The sequence below is a fragment of the Gossypium raimondii genome, chromosome 11 (assembly GCF_025698545.1).
Source record: "Gossypium raimondii isolate GPD5lz chromosome 11, ASM2569854v1, whole genome shotgun sequence".
Taxonomy (NCBI): domain Eukaryota; kingdom Viridiplantae; phylum Streptophyta; class Magnoliopsida; order Malvales; family Malvaceae; genus Gossypium; species Gossypium raimondii.
Window position 1 is genome coordinate 55,141,025 of NC_068575.1, and position 21,249 is coordinate 55,162,273.

The 21,249-nt window shown below is 32.0% G+C and overlaps 1 protein-coding gene and 1 pseudogene across 1 annotated transcript; both read right to left on the minus strand.

Annotated features, from left to right (window-relative positions):
* Positions 1-12,432: 12,432 nt before the first annotated feature.
* On the minus strand, positions 12,433-14,238 carry LOC105802786 (hydroquinone glucosyltransferase). The gene has a single exon (XM_012634638.2). It carries the CDS (start codon positions 13,990-13,992, stop codon positions 12,574-12,576), a length of 1,419 nt encoding a protein of 472 aa, XP_012490092.1. The 5' UTR covers positions 13,993-14,238; the 3' UTR covers positions 12,433-12,573.
* A 3,209-nt stretch (positions 14,239-17,447) lies between these two features.
* LOC105801462 (hydroquinone glucosyltransferase-like) lies at positions 17,448-18,913 on the minus strand (annotated as a pseudogene).
* Between the last annotated feature and the right edge of the window lie 2,336 nt (positions 18,914-21,249).

Sequence of the window (21,249 nt, forward strand, 5' to 3'; positions counted from 1 at the left end):
GAAGATGCCTTGTAGGCTACGGCTGAAGCGATTTAGTCCCCGTTCTATAGAATAAATTGCACCTTACACCCCTAAATTATGACCCTTATTCTAAATTAGTTCCCAAACCACAAAACGTTCTATTACATCTCCAAACTATCAATGTTATATCAATCAGGTCTTTCAATTATTGAAACAGTTAATTTAACCATTGAATGACACCTAAAATCTTATATGATATATTTTAAAATGAAAATTTTAAAGAAATGTAAAATGTTGCCGCATAAGTTTTAAAACTAAAATGAAGTAAAACAAAAAGACACATAAGATTTGACATATCTTTTAACAGTTAAATCAATAATTTTAATAAGGAAAAGACATTATTAATATAACATCGATAATTTGAGGATGTAATTAGAATATTTTAAAATTTAAAAATTAATTTAAAATAAGGATTATAATTTAGAAATAGTTGATACAATTCTCTCTTAAATAGCAAATCACTACCCCACACGCAGACGCATGCACCACTAACACAAAATTCCTGCAACATTGTCTCGTAGCGCACCAAAGTTAAGAGTTTTTATTAATATTTAATTAATTTTTCCTGCATGTAACTTTTTTAAATCTTCAAATAGAGACATTTTCTTTGAACAAATAAAGAAAAACATTAAATTTAACATCTAAATTTATATTCTTACAAATTTTATTTTACAATTAATATCTAATAGGTTTCGTATCGAAATATTATTGTTGTATTAAAGATATCATAACTCATTTTTTTGTAACTGAAGCAGTTTTAAACAAATTGTTGGAACCTTTAATTGTTCCATGGTGTGTTCAAACAAGCTTTGAAACTTAATTATCTTCAATTATCTCATGAACGGATAAAATTTATGTTAAAATGATTAAACTTCTTTTAGATTGACAAAAAAGTCATAAAACCAACAACGTCCTAAATGTGGGGAAAGCTTGTTTTCTTGTTGCTATGAATGGTTGGTTCATGTTTTCTTTAGATTATTCTTCAAAGTTTGTTTTTTGATAATTTTATCTTGGTGGACAGTTTTTTAGTGCCTTTAGCATTTATATTTTTCTTTTTCTTTTTTTGGGTATTAGTGATACGTTTTTAGACTTTTTTTTTTTTTAGAGTTTAATTGATTATAAGTGAGGGTTATTTTGGGAGATTAATTTGGAACAATTTGGCTTCAATATTGGATTGCAAATATTAGTTGGTGTCAGGGTAATTTTTGCTTCAACCAATAGTTATTCAGATGAATTATTGAATAAAATCAATCTCTAAATAAAGCTTCGAGAGTGGGATCGAATTAATAAATATTACGTTGTACCTTGCTTTATTACCATTAAAACATTTATAATTCCTATTCAAATATGATATATTTTTAATATTTATAATTTTTATTTATGATTAATATGTACTTGAGGATCAAATAGATAGGACTAAATGTGCGATTATACCAGTTAGAAAAATACCATGTGATTATTTCTGTTATTAACAGCGGGTGACTTATGGTTAAGTGTTGAAAATAAGGGGGTAATACTGAGTACCGAGAAACGACTGGGCCTTTTATCCATAAAAGGAAAACCCAACACTTCACCAAATAGGCCAACAGCCTGGGCCTTTTACGATCATCTATAACAGTGAAGTTTAGCTTTATCTGGACTAATTGAAGAAAAACCCCAAATTTAGGCCATATAGGATTTTTTGTTGGACTTAGAGTTGGCTCCACTGAAGTATTTAAATCAATTTCATTGGTTAACATTATTTTCCAACAGTTTCAATCTTGTTTTCGCTTAGGGCCTTTTATTTTTAGTTTGGTGCGTTTTAAATTTTTTTTTGTCTCATGTTATATTGCTATTATAAAATTTAATCTTATCGTTATCATTATTTTTTTACTAAACACGAATAAACACATCACTTGAATTAGTACTTGATGCAAGTACAATTAAAAACAATTATATCTTTAATGTAATACAAATACTGTATTTATAAACAACTAAATTTCACCTTCGAGAGTGTTAGATTACCTAACAAGTAAGGAAATGATTGTGAACAAATGTGAGATATCTTCTTAAAGGAAATGATGGGTTTTAGCTCTCCAATCATTATCAAAGGATAATGATTGCAGTAACTTTGATTTTGTGACTTCTTAATGGTGGCCTATCTTTTCTCTGCTAATTCTCTGAAATACCAATCAATTACACCATTCTATCCAAGGGTTTAGTTTAGAGTTACATTAATTCATTTTTAAATTATACATAATATATTTTAATTTATTCATTTTTAGTAGGCTTAATCTTTACAATTTTGCCTCAATTTTTAATGTGTTTTCATTTTAATCACTTAACCGTTAAATCTCTAATGCCGGTTAACTATATACGCCATATCATATTCTCATTTTCATTTTGGTCACTCAACTTTTAGATTACTTTCATTTTTGTCATCCAAAAAAATATATTTTTTAAAGTAATGGTTGGAGTAAAAAAATTAAGAATTAAAGTGAAAAAGCAAGAACAACTAACAGTAAAAAAATCCTACCATCTTAATCGGCTTCCTAAAGAAAGTTTAGAAACTAAATTTTGTTTGCTAAACGGGTCCCAACTATATACATCTTTATACTGTTTTGCCCAACTGATTGATACCTTAATAATTTCCATCCAACTCCAAGATGATCCTTGGAAAATAAAAAAGTTTCTATTCTTCCTAAAGCGCCATGCAATCAATCCAAAAATAGTTGACCAAGGCACTTCTATCTGCAATCACCACTCGTTATTCTCTAGATTTGCCATAACCCAATTTAACAGATTTCCAGAAAAGAATTGATGTCGGCTATTTCTTGGAAAAAAAAAAACTCTAGATTTCTTTAGCGTTTGGACAATCCCCTAGGACATGTAGAATACCTTCTGTTTCGTGATGGCAGACTGGGCTTGCCATATTTTGACCAAGACTTCTTCGTACACGTTCAAGGTTAGTGAATAAACGTTGTTTATAAACGAGCCAAAGAAAAAATCGAACACGACGCGGTCCTTGATACTTCCAAACGCCTTTCTACCCAATGTCTCGTGTGTTCCACGTAGTTTCTTTGATCATTTGATGTGCACTTTTAACCGAAAATCTCCCATTTTGAGTATATGACATTCTATTATAAAGGTCTTATGAGGTAGAATATAAAACTGTTAGAGTTATGTGACCCAAATTCCAAGAGATTACTTGTAAGTCAAGTTAAACAAAATATATCTTCTTTCTAGAAGATTTAGTATTTATGAGTATAATATATTTAGCATTTATTAGCATAATATATTTGACTTTAATTAGAATTAGGTTTTTTCAACCTATAAATAGATGTAATCAAAACTCCTCTTGTAATCATTTGAATTTGACATAGTGAATTTTATTCTCCTCTGCCCGTGGTTTTTTTTCCGAAAGGGTTTCCACGTAAAAATCTGTGTGCTCTTTATTTCTCTTTTCTTAGCGATATATTATCATTATCAACGTTTTATTTCTACGAACACTTAACAGTGTTTAAAGAAATTCTCTCAAACTTGGAGGCTATGGAGGTTCAGTATGATAAGGAAGATTTAGGGTTGATTCTACTTTGTTCATTGCCCCCGTCTTATTCAACCTTTAGAGACACGATTTTATATAGCCGCGAGTCTCTCACAATTGATGAGGTTTATGATTATTTGACCTCGTATGATAAGATGAAACATCTTGTGATTAAACCCGACTCTAAGGGAGAGAGTCTCATTGTTCGTGGGAGATAAGAACACAATGCTAATGATGATCATAGAAGGACACAGGAACAGAATCCTCGCGGTAAATCTAATGGTAAATCGTAGTCTTCAAACAGAGGTAAAACTTGTAACTCCTGAAAGAAGAAAGGACACATTAAATCTGAGTGCTATAAGCTACAGAAGAAGATCAAAAGGGAGGCTGCGAATCAAAAGGGAAAACAACTATAAAATTTTAGTGAAGCTAATGTTGGTGAAGACTACAACGATGGTGAACTTTTATTCGCTTTTGTCAATAATTTTAAAGTGAGCGATGAGTGGATCCTTAATTCGGGTTGCACCTTCCACAAGAGTCCCAATCGGGATTGGTTTACAACTTACGAAATAGTGTCTGAAGGTGTTGTTTTGATGGGAAATAATGCTTCATTTAAAATTGCAGGTGTTGGAACGATTAAAGTTAAGATGTTTGACGGAGTTGTCATAACACTTAGTGACGTGCGACATGTTCCAGAATTGAAGATAAATTTAATTTCGTTGAGTACTCTTGATTCAAAAGGGTAAAAAGATACAGCTGAAAGTGAGGTTTTGAAGATTTCCAAAGGTTCCCTCGTTGTGATGAAAGGGCAGAGAAACACTACCAAGTTATATGTTTTGCAGGGTTCTACTGTTACTAGTGATGCAGCTGTCGCTTCTTCTTCCTTGTCAAATGATAATATTACTAAGCTTTGGCATATACTCCTAGGGCATATAAGTAAGAATGGCATGACAGAATTGAGCAAAAGAGGACTTCTTGATGTGCAAGGAATTTGCAAACTAAAGTTTTGTGAGCACTGCGTTTTTGGGAAGCAAAAGAGAGTTCGATTCACTAGAGGAATTCATAACATGAAAGGAACATTGGAGTATATTCATTCTGATCTGTGGGGGCCATCCAGAGTGCATTCGAGAGGTGGAACTAATTATATGCTAACTTTTATTGATGATTTTTCCAGAAAAGTTTGGGTGTTCTTTCTAAAGCAGAAAAGCGATGTGTTTTTCGCATTTAAGTTTTGGAAAACTATGATTGAAAAACAAAAAACAAAACAAATAAAATACCTCCGCACAGACAATGGCTTAGAGTTCTGTTCTGATGAGTTTAATAAACTGTGCAAGTCAGAAGGGATCGTGAGACACTTAACAGTTCGTCATACTCCATAGCAAAACGGCATTGCAAAACGAATGAACAGAACGATCATGGAGAAGGTTCGATGTATGTTGTCAAATGCCAACTTACCAAAGTCGTTTTGGGCCGAAGCAGCCTCTGTTGTATATTTTTTGATCAATCAATCTCCATCCATTGCCATTGAGAAAAAGACTCCACAAGAAGTATAGTCTGGTAATCTGTCTGACTATTCTAATTTAAAGATCTTTGGATGTCTTGTGTATGCTCATGTTGATAATAGAAAATTAGAATCGAGATCCATTAAATGTGTTTTTCTTGGTTATAAAGCTGGTGTAAAAGGGTATAAGTTATGGTGTCCTGAAAATAAAAAAGTTGTGATTAACAAAGATGTTGTTTTTGATGAAACTGCTATGCTACCTAATTTATTTCTTAAAAACTCTTCCAACAAAGAAAATCAAAAGTAGGTGGAGCATCAGATTAATCTAGAATCTACAACAAAATCGACTCCTCAAGCTAGTACAAAAATTTAGAATAGAGTTATTTTTTTACCACAATACTCGATCGCCAAAAATAGAACTAGAAGAGAAATTAAACCTCCAAAGAAATATGCCGAGGCTGATCTACTTGCTTATACTTTAAATGTGACTGAAGATATAGATGCAAACCAAGAGTCATCTAATTATTTTGAGGCGATTAGCTGTGAAGACTCAGAAAAGTAGATGTTTGCTATGCAAGAGGATATGGAATCACTCCACAAAAACAGAACATAGAATCTTATGAAACTTCTTAAAGGTAAAAAGGTTGGTCGTTGTAAATGGGTGTTTAAAAAAAAAGAAGGGAATCTAGGAGTTAAAGAACTCAGATATAAAGCAAGGTTTGTTGCAAAGGGTTACAGTCAAATTCCAAAAGTGGAATTCACAGATGTGTTCTCCCTAATTGTGAAGCATAGTTCGATTCGAGCTTTGCTTAGTATTGTGGCCATGCATGATTTTGAGCTTGAGCAGTTAGATGTAAAAACTGTATTTTTGCATAGAGAACTTGAGGAGGATATTTACATGCAACAACTAGAGGGTTTTACAGTCTCAGGAAAAAAAGACTACTTTTACATGCTGAAAAGTTCGTTTACGTTTTGAAACAGTCACCAAGACAGTGTTACAAGAGGTTTGATTCCTTTATAACTTCTCATGATTTCAAAAGAACTAGTTTTGACAGTTGTGTTTACTTTAAGAAAAATAGTGGTGATTCTTTTGTGTATCTACTTTTTGTTGATGACATGTTGATAGTAATAAAAGATAAATGAGAGATACGAAAGGTTAAAGCCCAACTAAGTGAAGAATTTGAGATGAAAGATTTGGGACCAACAAAGAATATACTTGGTATGGAGATTCTTAGAGATAAAAAAACAAGTAAATTGTACCTAAGTCAAAAGGGGTGCATTGGGAAAGTTCTTTGCAGGTTTAATATGTAGAGTGATAAGCCTATTAGTACTCTTTTAGCAGCCTATTTTAGACTTTCATCGGTTTTGTCTCCATAATCAGATGATGAGGTTGAGTACATGTCACATGTTCCATACTCTAGTGCAGCGGGATCTCTCATGTATACTATAGTTTGTTCACATCCAGATTTATCATATGCTGTCAGTGCAGTTAGCAAATACATGATGAATCCCAGTAAAGAAAATTGGAAAGCAGTTTTGTAGATTTTAAGATACTTACGAGGTACTACTAATGTTTGCTTACAGTTTGGAAGAACTAGAGATAGAGTTATTGGGTATGTTGATGCTGATTTTGCTGGAGACCTTGATAGAAGAATATCTTTCACAGGTTATGTCTTTACAATCGGAGGTTGTGCAATAAGTTGGAAAGCCACTTTGCAAACTACAGTTGCTTTGTCTACTATTGAAGCTGAGTACATGGCGATTACTGAGGCTTGTAAAGAAGCTATTTGGTTGAAGGGACTCTTTAATGAACTCAATGAAGACCTTCAAATCAGTACAGTATTTTGTGACAGCCAGAGTGTCATCTTCTTTACAAAAGATCAAATGTTTTATGAGAGAACAAAACACATTAATGTTCGGTATCATTTTGTTCGTGATATTATTGCTCGTGGTGATATTGTTGTAAGCAAAATTAGTACTCATGAAAATCCTACAGATATGATGACTAAGTCACTTCCTATAACCAAGTTTGAGCATTACTTAGACTTGGTTAGTGTTCATTGTTGAAGTTAAACCCTTAAGGGGTTTTATGGAAGAGGTGAAAAACTTGTTTCGTTGAGAATTCGTGTCAAGGTGGAGATTATTAGAGTTGTGTGACCCAAATTCTAAGAGATTGCTTGCAAGTCAAGTTAAACAAAATGTATCTTCTTTCTAGAAGATTTAGTATGTATGAGTATAATATATTTAGCATTTATTAGCATAATATATTTGACTTTGATTAGAATTAGGTTTTTTCAACCTATAAATAGATGTAATCGAAACTCCTCTTGTAATAATTTGAATTTGACATGGTGAATTTTCTTCTCCTCTACCTATGATTTTTTCCCCGAAAGGGTTTCCACGTGAAAATCTGTGTGTTCTTTATTTCTCTTTTCTTTGCGATATATTGTCATAACCGACGTTCTATTTTTGCAAAAATCATAATTTTATGATTCAAATCTCCACATTTTCTAATAGAGAATATGTCTCAAAGTTTTCAAAAATCTATTTTTTCGAATAGATGGTAATTACTCATTGCTATGGTATATTTAAATTAATAAAAATAATATTAAAAAAATAAATAAAATTTGACTTATACGCACTCGTTAAGCTGAGTTTAGCATTGAATATAGAGAGAGAGAGAGAGTTAAATTTCGGAAAGAAGGAATACTGCCAAAATGCAAAACAAAAAAGGTCTTATGAGCTCGTCTTTTTCTGGACCATATATTGGAAAGAAAACCATTGGATTGCATATTATGGTTGGAGCTAGTAGAATGGGCAGGTTAGGTGATTGGTCACAATCTATTCTAACTTTAAACCCAAAAGGAAAGGAAAAGATAAACTCATTAGATGCTGAACCCCTCAACAACGTGTCACTAGTTGTCCACTGTTTTATTTAGGTAGGTTAATTATTATAACGGTAAAAGTAAATATAGTAAAATAGACTAAAATCAATAGTGAGATATGTGTTTATTAATTTATATGTATGTATTTTTAAATAATATGGATAATGCGAATGCCAAACAAGAAAGATGGATAATAGTAACTACCATCTAATTCTACTTAATTGCGTATGAATGACTCCTCGATTCCTGTTTGGGTCTCTTTGTTATATAAATTGACAGCCATAATATATGAGAAAACCATATTTTTTGCTAGAATACATTAACCCCTCTAAATATACAATATAGCAATATAGCTTATGAGGGTTAACCTTTAGTGTAGGGTCGGTTTTGTAGTCGTCCAGCGTTCAAGGTTAGAAGAGGCTCAAAAAAAATATTTTTCCTGTTTTTCATGTGGGAAAACTTTTTTTAACTAAAATTAATTAATTAAATGTTTAAAGTTTTCAAATTTTCACAGTAAGTACTTTATCTCCTAAGGTCTCAAAACTTTTTTAATTTTTATTGTATTATATTTTATAATTTTTTTAAATAAATTTAATTTATTATTTTGCCTAACCCGCAAAAACTGACCGGCCTGCTTTAGTGAAAATGAAAATCGTGGGTATTTTGAAGGGAATAAAATAGCTTTGAATTCAGACCACATAATGTTGGAGTCAGGACGAGGAAATTGAAACCTTTGTCTTTCCATTGTATATTTGTTTGGACTTTTGCCAACCCCTAAAAAATAATATCTCAACAAAATCTTAAATTATCAAAACTGATGGTATTTGTTAAATGGGTAAACTATTAAATTAGTCATTTTATTTGTCTTAGGTTATATTTTAGTTATTTATGTTTAAAATATTACGTTTTACTTACTTATGTTATTGTGTTATAACATTTTAGTCACCGAGTGTTAATTGCTGTTAAAGGTGTAATGGTAAGCTGACGTGGCACGTTAAATCATCATTTTAAACGAAAATTTTAGGTTAAATTATACAATTGATCCTTATATTTTTTTTTTGTTTTGAGTAATTTAATTTTTTCTTTTACGTAGATGGAGAAGGGAAGAAAATAAAGGGAGAAGCAAAAGAGAATAGAAAATAAAGGGAAAAAAAAAGAAAGTTAAAAAAACATAAAAGAAAAAAATTAAATTAATCAAAATAAAAAAAATATAGGGATCAATTGTATGATTTAACCTAAAATTTTTGTTTGATATGATGATTTGATGTGCCACTTTAGCTTACTGTTACACTGTTAACGACAATTAATGGCTTAGTGACTAAAATGTTACAACACGATAAGGTAAGTGACTAAATCGTAACATTTCAAACATAAATGACTAAAATGTAACCTGAGACAAACAAAAGTAGCTATTTCAGTAGTTTACCCCAGGTATAAATTTCAAAAATATTAATTTTTATAAATGGATATAAAGAAATTACTCGACTTTAAAAAAAACAAGAAAATGACTGCTTGGGTAAGCAAGCATTGCCCGGCATTGCATTTGCACATATGCCATTGTTTGTAGACTTCTCGTTGCTTACAAAGTGACTGGGCTTGTCTCCAATCCATTCGAGCAGCAGATACCACAAATGAAATCGATGTTGACACTTCAGTCGTCCAGAAGAGACAATTATTGATAATGTTTTGTGTACGAAATTTTTTAGGTTGCCAGTGGCAGACGGTAATGTTGGATTGGATGAAACGGAAGTAGAATCAAAGGAAAATATCCCGCTTTTGATTACATCGCAATAAAAAGACATGAAGCTACTTAATTGAGGTCATAAATGTTATACTCATCTATTCTAGAAGAAATTGATACTGAAATTTTACCCTGCAATGTCCTTTTCACCATGTCTCCTTTCTTTAGATTGGTATACGCCCAGTATGTTGCCAAAGATGATGTATTCACAAAAACTATAATCAGCATATTACAAACACTAATAATTAAAATATATTCGGAGTTAAATTAAAAATCTTTTAGAGAGAACCCAAACATAATGATTAAATTTTCGTGTCCGTTTTACTATCTATGTTTAGAATTTGTGGCTGTTTTACCATTTACACTCAACACTTATTGGTGATAAGCTTTATTTTTAAAATATTATTCATGTCCACCGTCCATGAAAACTAATTTTTTGAGGGTTACAGTTATCTTCCTAACAATATCGTCTCCAAGCTTTGATTCTTTTTATCCGAAGAGAGCAACGTGAAAGTACTTCAAGTTAAAAAGGGGAAGTGAATACTCATAGGTTTATATGGAAAGTGTAGTGAAGAATTTGACAATGGATGAATCCGATGAGAAGCCTGAGGTTGGGCTAATGGTTATGCCTGGCTTTTGGATTGGTGGCAGTGTCATCGAGAGCCGAGTTTATCTTTCCGGAATGAAGGTTAACGAGTAAATTACCAGCACTATGCAAATCTATCTAGAGTTTAATGAGTAATACACGTACGGACTAATATAGTGTGCTGTTTGTCTATGTGGTTTGTTGTTATTGCTGTAGTAATTGTATCACGACATGGGAGCTCACTGTTTGTTGACAAAGTTCCTTTGTCTTTGTGTGCTTCAGCTGTTCTTCTGGGTTTGATTGCCTGCTGCAAGAATGCAGCAGACAGTCTATGCTTTTGCATTGGGACCTTAGATTACTGAAGAGCAGATGTAAGAAAGAGTTTATGGCTATCAAAACGTTGTTGTTCATCTCAAAAACGGTGTTTGATCATCAATGTTTCCGGTTTTTTATCAGAAGTCTAGTGCAAATCATAGTTTTAGTTTATTATTTGATGTTAGGAAAATTTTAGGTTTAGAAAAAATGTGTTTGAACAGTGTGATGAAAAAAAAAGTTATTTTGGTGTTTTGGGCATGTAGATAAAAAGTTGGGTAAGAAATTAAAATCTCAAAAGTATATGTTTAAAATAATTAAAATCTAAAAATTCAAAAAACCAACGTAAGTGAAGGTATTTTTAAAAAAAAGTATTTATAATTTTTTAATCCTTTGATAAATGAGAAACTTTATACTTTTATGCCTTGTAAAATTTATTATTTAATTTAATTTCTTTTAAAAATAATTTAACTTTAATACCTCAAAAATTTATAATTTTATGTCCCTTCTACTAAAATTTCTGAGTTCGTTAATATAAAAAAAATGTTAATATATATTTTGTATTTAATTGGCACCCGAACTTATATTCCATCAACCAAGTTGGTATCTCCCCATTAACCCCATTAATTTGTGTTGGCATGGCACTACAAGTCAATCCGATGGTACCACGTGGCTGTCTTAGTATACCACATGTTGAACATAACTTTAAAAAGTTAAAAAAATATTTAAGAATATATAAAAAAAATTCACATCAAGAATAAACCTAGACAAATGGTTGTCCAGATTCATTTCATATGGAATTTTAGTAATGTTATATTTTATTTTATTTATAAAATATGAGTTTTAGGTTATTTTATTTTAAAATATATAAAATAATAAATTTATAAAAATATAGACAATTAAAATGTATAAAAAGCCTATAATATTTTGAAAATATATAAAATAATTTATAAATTTATAAAAAATAAAATATATAAATATATAAAAGACTAAAAGACTAAAATTTATAAAAAAGATATAAATACATAAAAGAACTAAAATCATAACTAAAATGAATCTGGACAAATAGTTTTTCAGATACATTTGAATTTGGACAACCATCTGTTTAGGTTCATTATTGGTATAAAATTATTCAATATTTTTATTTCACAATAATATATATAAAAAACCTAATATTTTGTAAAAAATGAAATATATAAAATTACTAAAAACATATTTAAAACAACCAGTTATTCGAGTTTATTCTTGACGTGAAACATTTTATTGTTTCAATGTGATATATTGAGAGACTGCCACGTGACACTACTGGATTGACTAACAGTACCACATCAGCGCAATTAACGATATTAATATAAAAGTACGAACTTAATTGATAAAATATAAATTGAAGTATGAACTAAATAAAAAAATAGATACAAAAAATTAAAACATATAGCAACCCTAAAAAATGTAAAATTTAAAGGTCTATTGCAGACATTCTTCCATTTAAAAAAAAGAATATCCCGTGAATGAAGTGTAGAATTGACGAGACAGGTAATATATGGTTTCTTTGGTATTTTTTGACGGATAAGATAGATTATACTTGAAGAGTATAAAATCTATTTTTTTTAAAACAATCTAAATATGAATTGTAAAAATGAATTAATTTCATGTCAATGCCACTCCACCTACTTTCAATCAATGCTAGGCCATCACTAAGATGTGTTGCAACAAGTTTTTTTTTCTTTGGTCGTTGGGCCCACCCCTTTGGCATGATTGGATGCCCATTCAAACTTCCAACTCTACAATGCAACACTTCACTGTGGCCATTGGCCACCCACTTCATAAAATAAGGGAAACAGTTAAAAAAGGAGATGAAAGAACTTAAAACCAGAAACTCCCAAGAAACTCCAACATTTAAACATATAGGCTAAGCTAAGCTGTAGTTACAAACAGATGGCCTGGACCATTTACAGGAGAAGTGAAAATAAATTTATATATAAAACATATATTAAACATAAAAATCTAGATGGCTGTACGGTTCCTCCACCTAGTAGCCACCTCGGAAAGTGCCTTGGTGGAAGACCCATTTTCAGAAAGTGCCTTTGCCGCAGCTTCCTTGAGGTCCTTCATTCTATTTCGAACACCTTTCCCTTCTTCACCTTCCATTAGACCCTTAACAGCCTTTGCAATCTCGTCTCTGCAAACTAAACCGTTTTCGTTGGGTTCTGTTCGCAGTGCCACTTTAATATCTTGGGTTAGCATCGCGGCATTCATTTTTTGCTCAGCGTAGAGCGGCCAGGCGATCAAAGGCACCCCGTTAACGATACTTTCCAGAGTAGAATTCCACCCGCAGTGGGTCAAAAACCCTCCGGTAGAGCTGTGGCTCAGCACTTGAGCCTGTGGTGCCCACGATGGCACCACTAGACCCCGCCCTTTTGTCCTCTCCAGAAACCCCTTTGGTAGAAAATCGAAAGGGTCCTTCTGGCTCTCCGCACTGAAAAAAGTGGCGTTAGCAACCTTATCGTTTGGGCTTCTTACAACCCACAAGAATCGGTGCTCACTCATCTCCAACCCCACCGCCAACTCGTTTAGCTGGTTGGAAGACAGGGTCCCACCGCTCCCAAAAGACACATACAAAACCGAGCCATGTGGCTGCTCATCTAGCCACTTCAGGCAATCCGTCCCATCAGCTTTGCCTTTGTTACTCGCATCAACGTTAACAAGTGGACCAACCGGGTAAACTGGGGGCTTATCGGGTTCTTTCTCTTGCAACGCCTTCGTTGCTCCTGCTTCCAACTCCACGAAACTGTTCACCATTATGCCTTCAGCCAATCTATACCTCTTTGCATGATGAAGCAGCCATTTGTAAGCGTCGTTTTTCCTGTCTTGAGCCGGGTCCAGCATTTCTTTGCCGCGAATAGGTATGCAGCCTGGAATCCTCACTTCAGGCAACTCCCTGTACTCGCACGAAACCATTTGGTCAAGCTTCGGCAGGTAATGAAACAGAGACAAGGCCATGGCCGTGGAGGGGAAAAATATGTACGGCGAGAGGTTGAATTCTCCGGTGACATCAAATGCGTCTGTCCCAAAAAGATCAACCACCAAACCGACGAGTTTTGTCTTTGCGGCCAGCGACTTCAAAGCATCCCGAAGGAACGACAGAGAGCGAGCCACCGTTAAAGAAATCACGGTTTCAATCTTTGCGTCTTGAGGGAGGTCACTCAAGTCAACAGGAGGAAGAAAAACATAATCTATAGAGCTGGGAAGGGAATCCAGGGTTGATATTTGAGCTTTAGAAGGAGAATCAGCGGTGGGGATAACAAAAGTAACAGTGAAATTGTGTTGCTGTACAAATCGCTTAGCGAACTCAACGAGTGGAATAAGGTGACCCATCCCAGGACTAGGCAGAATCGCTATATGGGGTGTTTGCGTTTTCGCCATGGCAGTGAAAACAGAACCAAAAGAAGAAGAAAAAGAAAGTACTCTTTCTCTGTTTTTCTCGTGAAGCGTTTGGTATGAAGGAAAAAGAAGATGAAAGATGAGGTTTAAATAGATGGGTGGAGTGATATTGTGGAATTAGTTGTTTGTTTTTGGTGGTAGAAATGAATTTGTAGAACAATACAAGGTTGGGTTGATTAATGGAGTATATCTACTTAAAAACCTATAATTTCTCCTTGATTGTTAAAAGAAAATGTGGGGGAATAGTGATGACAGATGAGAAGAGGAATAGAATTTCTAGACTCTTTTAATTACAAATGGAATATTATGGAGAGTGGACCTAGTGATGTCAGTTCGGACGTAAGGCTTATGTTATATAGAAACTTTTTCTTTGCATTTCTTTATTTTATGTTTTGAGTTTTTTTTCTTTTGGGTCCTTTCCCGAGCTGTTATGGTGAAAAAGTGAAGCTTTTAACTCAAATCATTGTTAGATGGATTGAACTCGGCCCGCAAACACAAATAATAATTGCTTGGTTTCAGCTTTCGAGCTAGGCATTAGATTTTTATTTTAATTTTAATTCCTAAAGGTAATTTTAATTATTATTCATAGTGATATTCTTATTTAAAAGTGTAAAAATAACGGAAAATGTTTAGCTATTGTGTTTAAAATTTTATAGAAAATTAGAATCTGAACATTAATATCAATAATTTTTTTAGTCAATTATTTCATACTCCTCGGACCCAACAATAAAAGCTGTAGACATTTTGGCAAAAAAAAAAGAAAAGGTAGTTGACTTTAAATTTATTGTAAATTTTGGATGACATGCTACGAATTAGACAAGAAGCCAGAATGTTGGGTAGGGGGTTAAGAAAAAAATTACAATTTTTTGTGAAATAAAAATTTAAACTAAATAATTAATTTTAGGACAGATAAATATACATAAAGGACTAAAAGAGTGAAATTGATTATTAATTTTTAAAAGGGACTAAAAGTGAAATTTACCCATTACCCTAACATGAAGCCGTACTTGAGATCTTATCTCAAATTGCGCAAAGATTGACGATTTTTAATTAATTAAGGATAGAAAAAAATAATAGGTCTTCAATCATTTTGTAAACAATTTCCAAGGTAATAAAATAATAAACGTTATGTCCATGCAGTCGCAAACAAACCTGTCATGACGGTACGGTGATGAAAAGATGATGCAAAAATAAGCAATTTATGTGCCCCCACTTCTTAATTATTGCTAATAAAAACGACCACATTCCCTGATGTCTGCTAATTTCGCTAAACCCTAGCTGTTAATTAACTAATAATTTATATGAGAGAAAGAACGTAGTACGTATCAATTATTTATTACTTCTAAATTTTATCCATTTTCCTATCATTTTGGACCCTTTTTTAAAAAAAAAAACAGTAGTTCAGGTTGCTAGACGCTTCGAAGTGGAGCAACTTGGTCTGAATTGAGAAGGAGCAGGTAGTATTGCACACGTGTGATCCGGACCCTTCTTTTTTAAGGTCAATAATGGAGATGGGAATCAAATTTGAACCAATATGTAATGGTCAATAGTCTTTATTCGTTTGAGAACATTTTTAATTTCCTTCATTATATTTAATTTATTATAAAATCTAAATTCCGAAAATTTTTAATTATTACATAAGTATTAAAAATATTTTGTCATGATATAAAACTAAATAATACAAAAAAAAATCTTTTCATGACAAGTATAAAAGTTTCTTTCATTTTGTTGCAAACAAAAATACTTGAGTGGCTAAAAATTACAATATGCTTGCATAGTACTCCCACGAAATACATGTGTATTTTAGAAAGAACAAATTTAATTTTAGTATAAAAAGCTAAATTAAATTTACTGTGTAGTTTAGGTATAATGACTTATTTGGTCTTCTTGCAAAAATAAAGTTATTTTACTCATCCATTTAATTTTTTATCTCTTTTAGCTATTGAACTTGCCCTATTTGCCAAATCTACCCAAAATAAATGAAAAAACTAATGCCTGTTAACATTGATAATATGACATGCACATTAATTAATTTTAAAATTTTAAAAATATTAAATACATTATTAACATTATTAAAATGGTGTAAATATATATATATATATTTAAAAAAATTAATTTTAAAAATTACTTAGTTGTTAATGTGGTATACACGACATATCAACAAAGTTGACAAATGTTAATTCTTTCATCTATTTTGGGTGATTTGACAAACAATACAAGTGTAAAGTGAGAAAGAGATGAAAAATTAAATGATGAACTAAAATAATTTTTTTAAATTGAAGGGCCAAATAAATTATTATATTTAAAAAAAGTAATTGAATAAACTATTATGAGTTGAATAGAGTAAATAAGATAATAATAATAATTTTACTAATTTTACTTTTGGTACTTACAATTTGGAGAAGGAAAATGCATTAACAGTATTTAACTTAGCTTAGATAATAATTTTTTATTCAAACCTGTTTGATTAGATTAAAGGAGTAAAAAGTTGTGACTGAATTTTTACATGTAAACTCAAAAGAAAATTGAAAAATTAATGATAGAGTAACAAACGGATTAAGATCCATTCCATTATTTTTTCATTCATTAATATTCAATAATCATCATCATTTAATTGTGTAGGACTGGATCCATCTATTCAATGTAAATATTAATTTATAAATGATGATTAAACGTGCATTCAATATTAATAGATGGGAAAAAATGAAGTGGATCCAAACCCATAGCGGACGATGTAAAAAAGTAAATTAATATAAATCCCAGCATGAAATACGTGAAGCTACTTTTCAGCTGTCCTGGTATTGCATGTAAAAAAGAAAAAGAAATCAGCGAATATGTATGATGAATTTATTAAATTTATCTTTTCTGTAATCATGAATTTCCCTATTTCTGGACAGGCTTTTAGTTAATAGATATCAAAATGGTGTCATGTAACGTTTGACTTATGCCTTACCACTTCATGATGACAAGCATAACTAAAAGATGGATTGGATAGATTATAGATATAAACCATTAAGTTATTGGAGCAATAATGTGAAGTAGAGATTGGATCGGCATGCAACGCAACAAACTTAAAATAAGGCAACCCTATTCTTAATAACCTTAAACATTCATCCAATCCAAGCACCATTAGAGTTATAGTGGCGCACAGCTTATATTATACGCGCACAATCACTTACCACCAATCTTTTCTTTAGAATAATTGAATAGATATACAGGCCTCACAATTTTCCATCTTTACCAAAAACAATCACTTTTGGAGACTAAAAAATGGCTATTTGGATTTTGCTTTGTATCAATAATTTGGGATTGAAAAGCTGAGATTCGAGAGGTTTAATTTGCCACTTAACTTTACACAATATTGCAATCATTGAAATGTTAAAGCACTTTCAAACTTGGTAAATATAAGATGATGGAAAGGAAAATTGGACTTCATATCATATGTTGTTATCTTCCTTCCATTTGACCACTAATTGGGACAGTGCTTTCGTTGATGACCCACTTTTACTCACAGCCTTGGCAGCAGCGTCCTTGTACTTGCTCATTTCTTCACGAATGATCAACCCTTGATCTCCCTTCATCAAACACTTTGTGACCCTTGCTATTTCTTCTCGTTCCACAACACCCTTTTGGTTAACTGTTGGCCTCAATGCAACGTTTATGCCCTGAGTCAAAAGAACCGCATTCATTCTTTGCTCTGCATATAGTGGCCAGGCAATCATAGGTACACCATTGGCTATGCTCTCAAGGACCGAATTCCACCCACAACGGGTCAGGAACCCACCAGTTGAACCATGACCCAGAATCTCCATTTGTGGAGCCCAAGATGGCACCACTAGACCCTTTTCTTCGGTTCTATCCAGAAACCCTTGTGGCAAAAAGCTCAAAGGTTCTTTGTTGTTTTGTGAATCATAATAGGAGCCCATAGCAGATATTTCATTCGGTGGTCTTACAACCCATAAAAATCTTTGCTCACTCATTTCTAAGCCCGAGGCTAATTGTTGAGTTGATCCAAGGAGAGAGTACCCCCGCTGCCAAACGAAACAAACAACACAGAGCCGCTCGGCTGATTATCTAACCATTTACCACACTCAGATTCATCAATCCCACCACTCGAACCGGTTTGTAAGCGTGGCCCAATAGCGTATACAGCAGGCTTATCGGGTTCCTCCAGTTGTAAAGCCTCGATGGTTCCTGGTTCCAAGTCCTTGAAGCTATTCAATATCATACCCTTAGCTATACGGTATCGCTTCGCCTCGTTAAGCAACCACTTGTATTCATCTTTCCTCTGCTGGAAAATCTCTACCATGAACCGGGACGGACCCTGGTAATTTCATCAGTTCCGGAAGGTCCTTGAACTCACAGGAGACAGTCTCGTCTAACGTTGGCAAGTCAAACATAAGAGCCAAAGACAAAGCCGAGGAAGGAAAGTATACATAGGATGGAATGTTAAATTCCATGGCAACGTCCAAGACATCAGTGGAAAGAAGATCAACGACCAATGCCCTGGGCCTGTTACTATCAACCAATGACTTGAACAAATGGCGGATGGAAGACATGGATCGAGTGATTGCGAAGAAGGCATTCATTTCAGGTTGGTAGCTAACTGGAGGAACAAGTATGGGTTTTATGGTTCCAGGGAGAGCATGAAGGAGGTCCTTTTGTGCGTTTGTTGGTGGCCCAATTGTGAGAACGATGAGTGTGATAGCTAAGTCGTGGGAGTGAACGAGGTCTTTGGCGAATCCGATTAGTGGAATGAGATGTCCCATGCCTGGAGTCGGTAACATGACTATGCGGGGTTTCTCTGCCATGGTCGATCTGCGAAAGCAATGGTGTAAACTTGAATATGCCATCGGATGGCACAAACGTACGACAGAGTGTTCCATAATATATTTCGTGCAAAATCGAATCTTTGGTAGTTTGGTAGTTAGGTTCAGCCCCTATTCCAACGGTTCTCTAATGCGACGCCTTTGGTGTCTCTTTATTTAATCATCTACTTTGATTTTTAAGGACTCTATTTTCTACTATTGTCCAAGGAAAAAGCCCTAATCAAATACCGGATGGGGTCTATGAGATATTTATAAAATGGGATCACTTAGAACACGAATATCCTTAGCAGCCTTTGTTTTGTTCTTTGCATACACGATGCACTTAACACCGACTAGATTACTAAAACGATATCTTTATGGGAGTTCAGATGCTATTAGATAGTTAAATTTTTTGTAATTTTGAAACATGTCACCCAACTATGCTTGATTTTCGGACCATCAAATATAGACAGTGTCAAATGGCTTTACTTACAAATTATTCCACGAAAAAAAATTAGCAATTCATTATTAAATGAATCAATTTAATCTCTGTACTATTAAAAAATTAAATAAATCTAATTTATAACAAAATTTACATCTATTGTCTAAAAAAATAATTATATATCATGTCAATTCTAAATGAAACAAAAGTTTTCGGAAGCATTAAAATATTTACTTTGCAGTAAATGATTTTTTAAACTTAATTTTATTCCATTTTAGTTTTATTTTAATAGTAAAGGGGTTAATTCGAGTTTATTAAGAATGTGATAATCAGGAGCTTTGAGAAACATGTAGAGGGCATGAGAATGCGAAATATGATTCATCTATTTCACTAGAGTAAGTGGGAGACTATTGGATCTAATGCTCTAAGTGTAATTTTCGTAATGGTATGTAATCAAAGAGAGCTCAATCATGATATTATAGTAAAATGACTTTGTGACTTAACAAGTATATAATTAATAGGCGAAAACCTGAAACTTAATTATAAAATTTCGAGCCCTAATTATATATTTCCATTCGATCCCTCCACTAGCTCATTGAAACCATAAATGAATTGCATGTAGAACCAAATAAACATAAATGAATGAAAATGATGAAGTTAGAGAAATGGGTTGCATTAATAAATGGATATGTTTTCTCACCGAGTATAGGAATGACTTAAAGATAAGGCTTAAGGGCCTAAAAAGCCCTCAAACTTAAAAAAAACTTTTTTTTTACACTCAATTAAGCACTTGAACTTTCAAAATGTATCAAAAAGGCTGTCAAACTTCTTCAAAAAAAAAAGTAATTAAGCCGCTGTTTTTTTTCACTCAATTGGTTTCTTAGACTTTCAAAATGCATCAAAAAGACCCTCAAAATTTTTCAAAAAAGCAATTAAGCCCCTGCTGTTATTAAAAATTAGAAAAAAATGATAACAATAATAAATTTTAGAAAATTATTAAATTTTAATAAAATATAAAATTTTAAAATTTATTAAAAATTAAATTTTTATAATAATCATAAAAAATAAAAAATTGTAAAATTTTATAAAAATCATAAAAAATTAATGACCCTAGTTTTTTCAATTAAAGTCATCATGTGTCACAACACAACGTGACATGTGGTGAAAAATGATAAAAATAGAAACCAATAAAAGTTATAGAAAAATTATAAAATATTTTTTTGGTACGATAATTTTTATAATTTTTTACTGAAGTTTATATGTCTTTACATTTTGTATAATTTTCTTACGACTTTATAAAATTTTATATTTCTATATATTTTATAATTTTTTCTATTTTATAAAATTTTACAATTTTTCATATTTTTTCGATTATTATATTTTTTCTAATTTTTAATAAATGTAGGGGTTAATTGCTTTTTTCAAAAAGTTTGAGGGTCTTTTTGATGCATTTTGAAAGTTCAAGTACCCAATTGAATGCAAAAAAAAAGGTAAAGGCTTAATTACTTTTTTTGAAAAGGTTTGAGGGCCTTTTTGATGCATTTTAAAAGTTCAAGTATCCAAATGAGTGAAAAAAAACAATGGTTTAATTACTTTTTGAAAAAGTTTGAATTTCTTTTGCACCTTTAAGCCTAAAAATAATGAAAACTTATAAATATTATAAACATATAAAAATATAAAATTTATAATTTATAAAAATTTATAAAATTAATAAAAAATATTTAAAATTCTATAAAAAATTATAAAAATTCTTGAAAGATCATAACAAATTATTGAAAATTATAAATTTTATTAAATTTGGTATAAACTTATAAAAATTATTAAAAAAATCATAAAACATGATTTGGACTGAATCAACCAGTCGAACCAGTTAAACCAAAATTGACCTAGTTACCATTCTGAGGAAAGCCATTAAATTGGTTAACTTGGGACAGAGTGGTTGAACCAATTTTTTTATTTTGATTTTTAATGTTTTATTTAAATAAACTG

Excerpts from the sequence above, each read along its gene's own strand:
- LOC105802786 (XM_012634638.2), bottom strand. The coding sequence starts at position 13,992 with ATGGCGAAAACGCAAACACCCCATATAGCGATTCTGCCTAGTCCTGGG.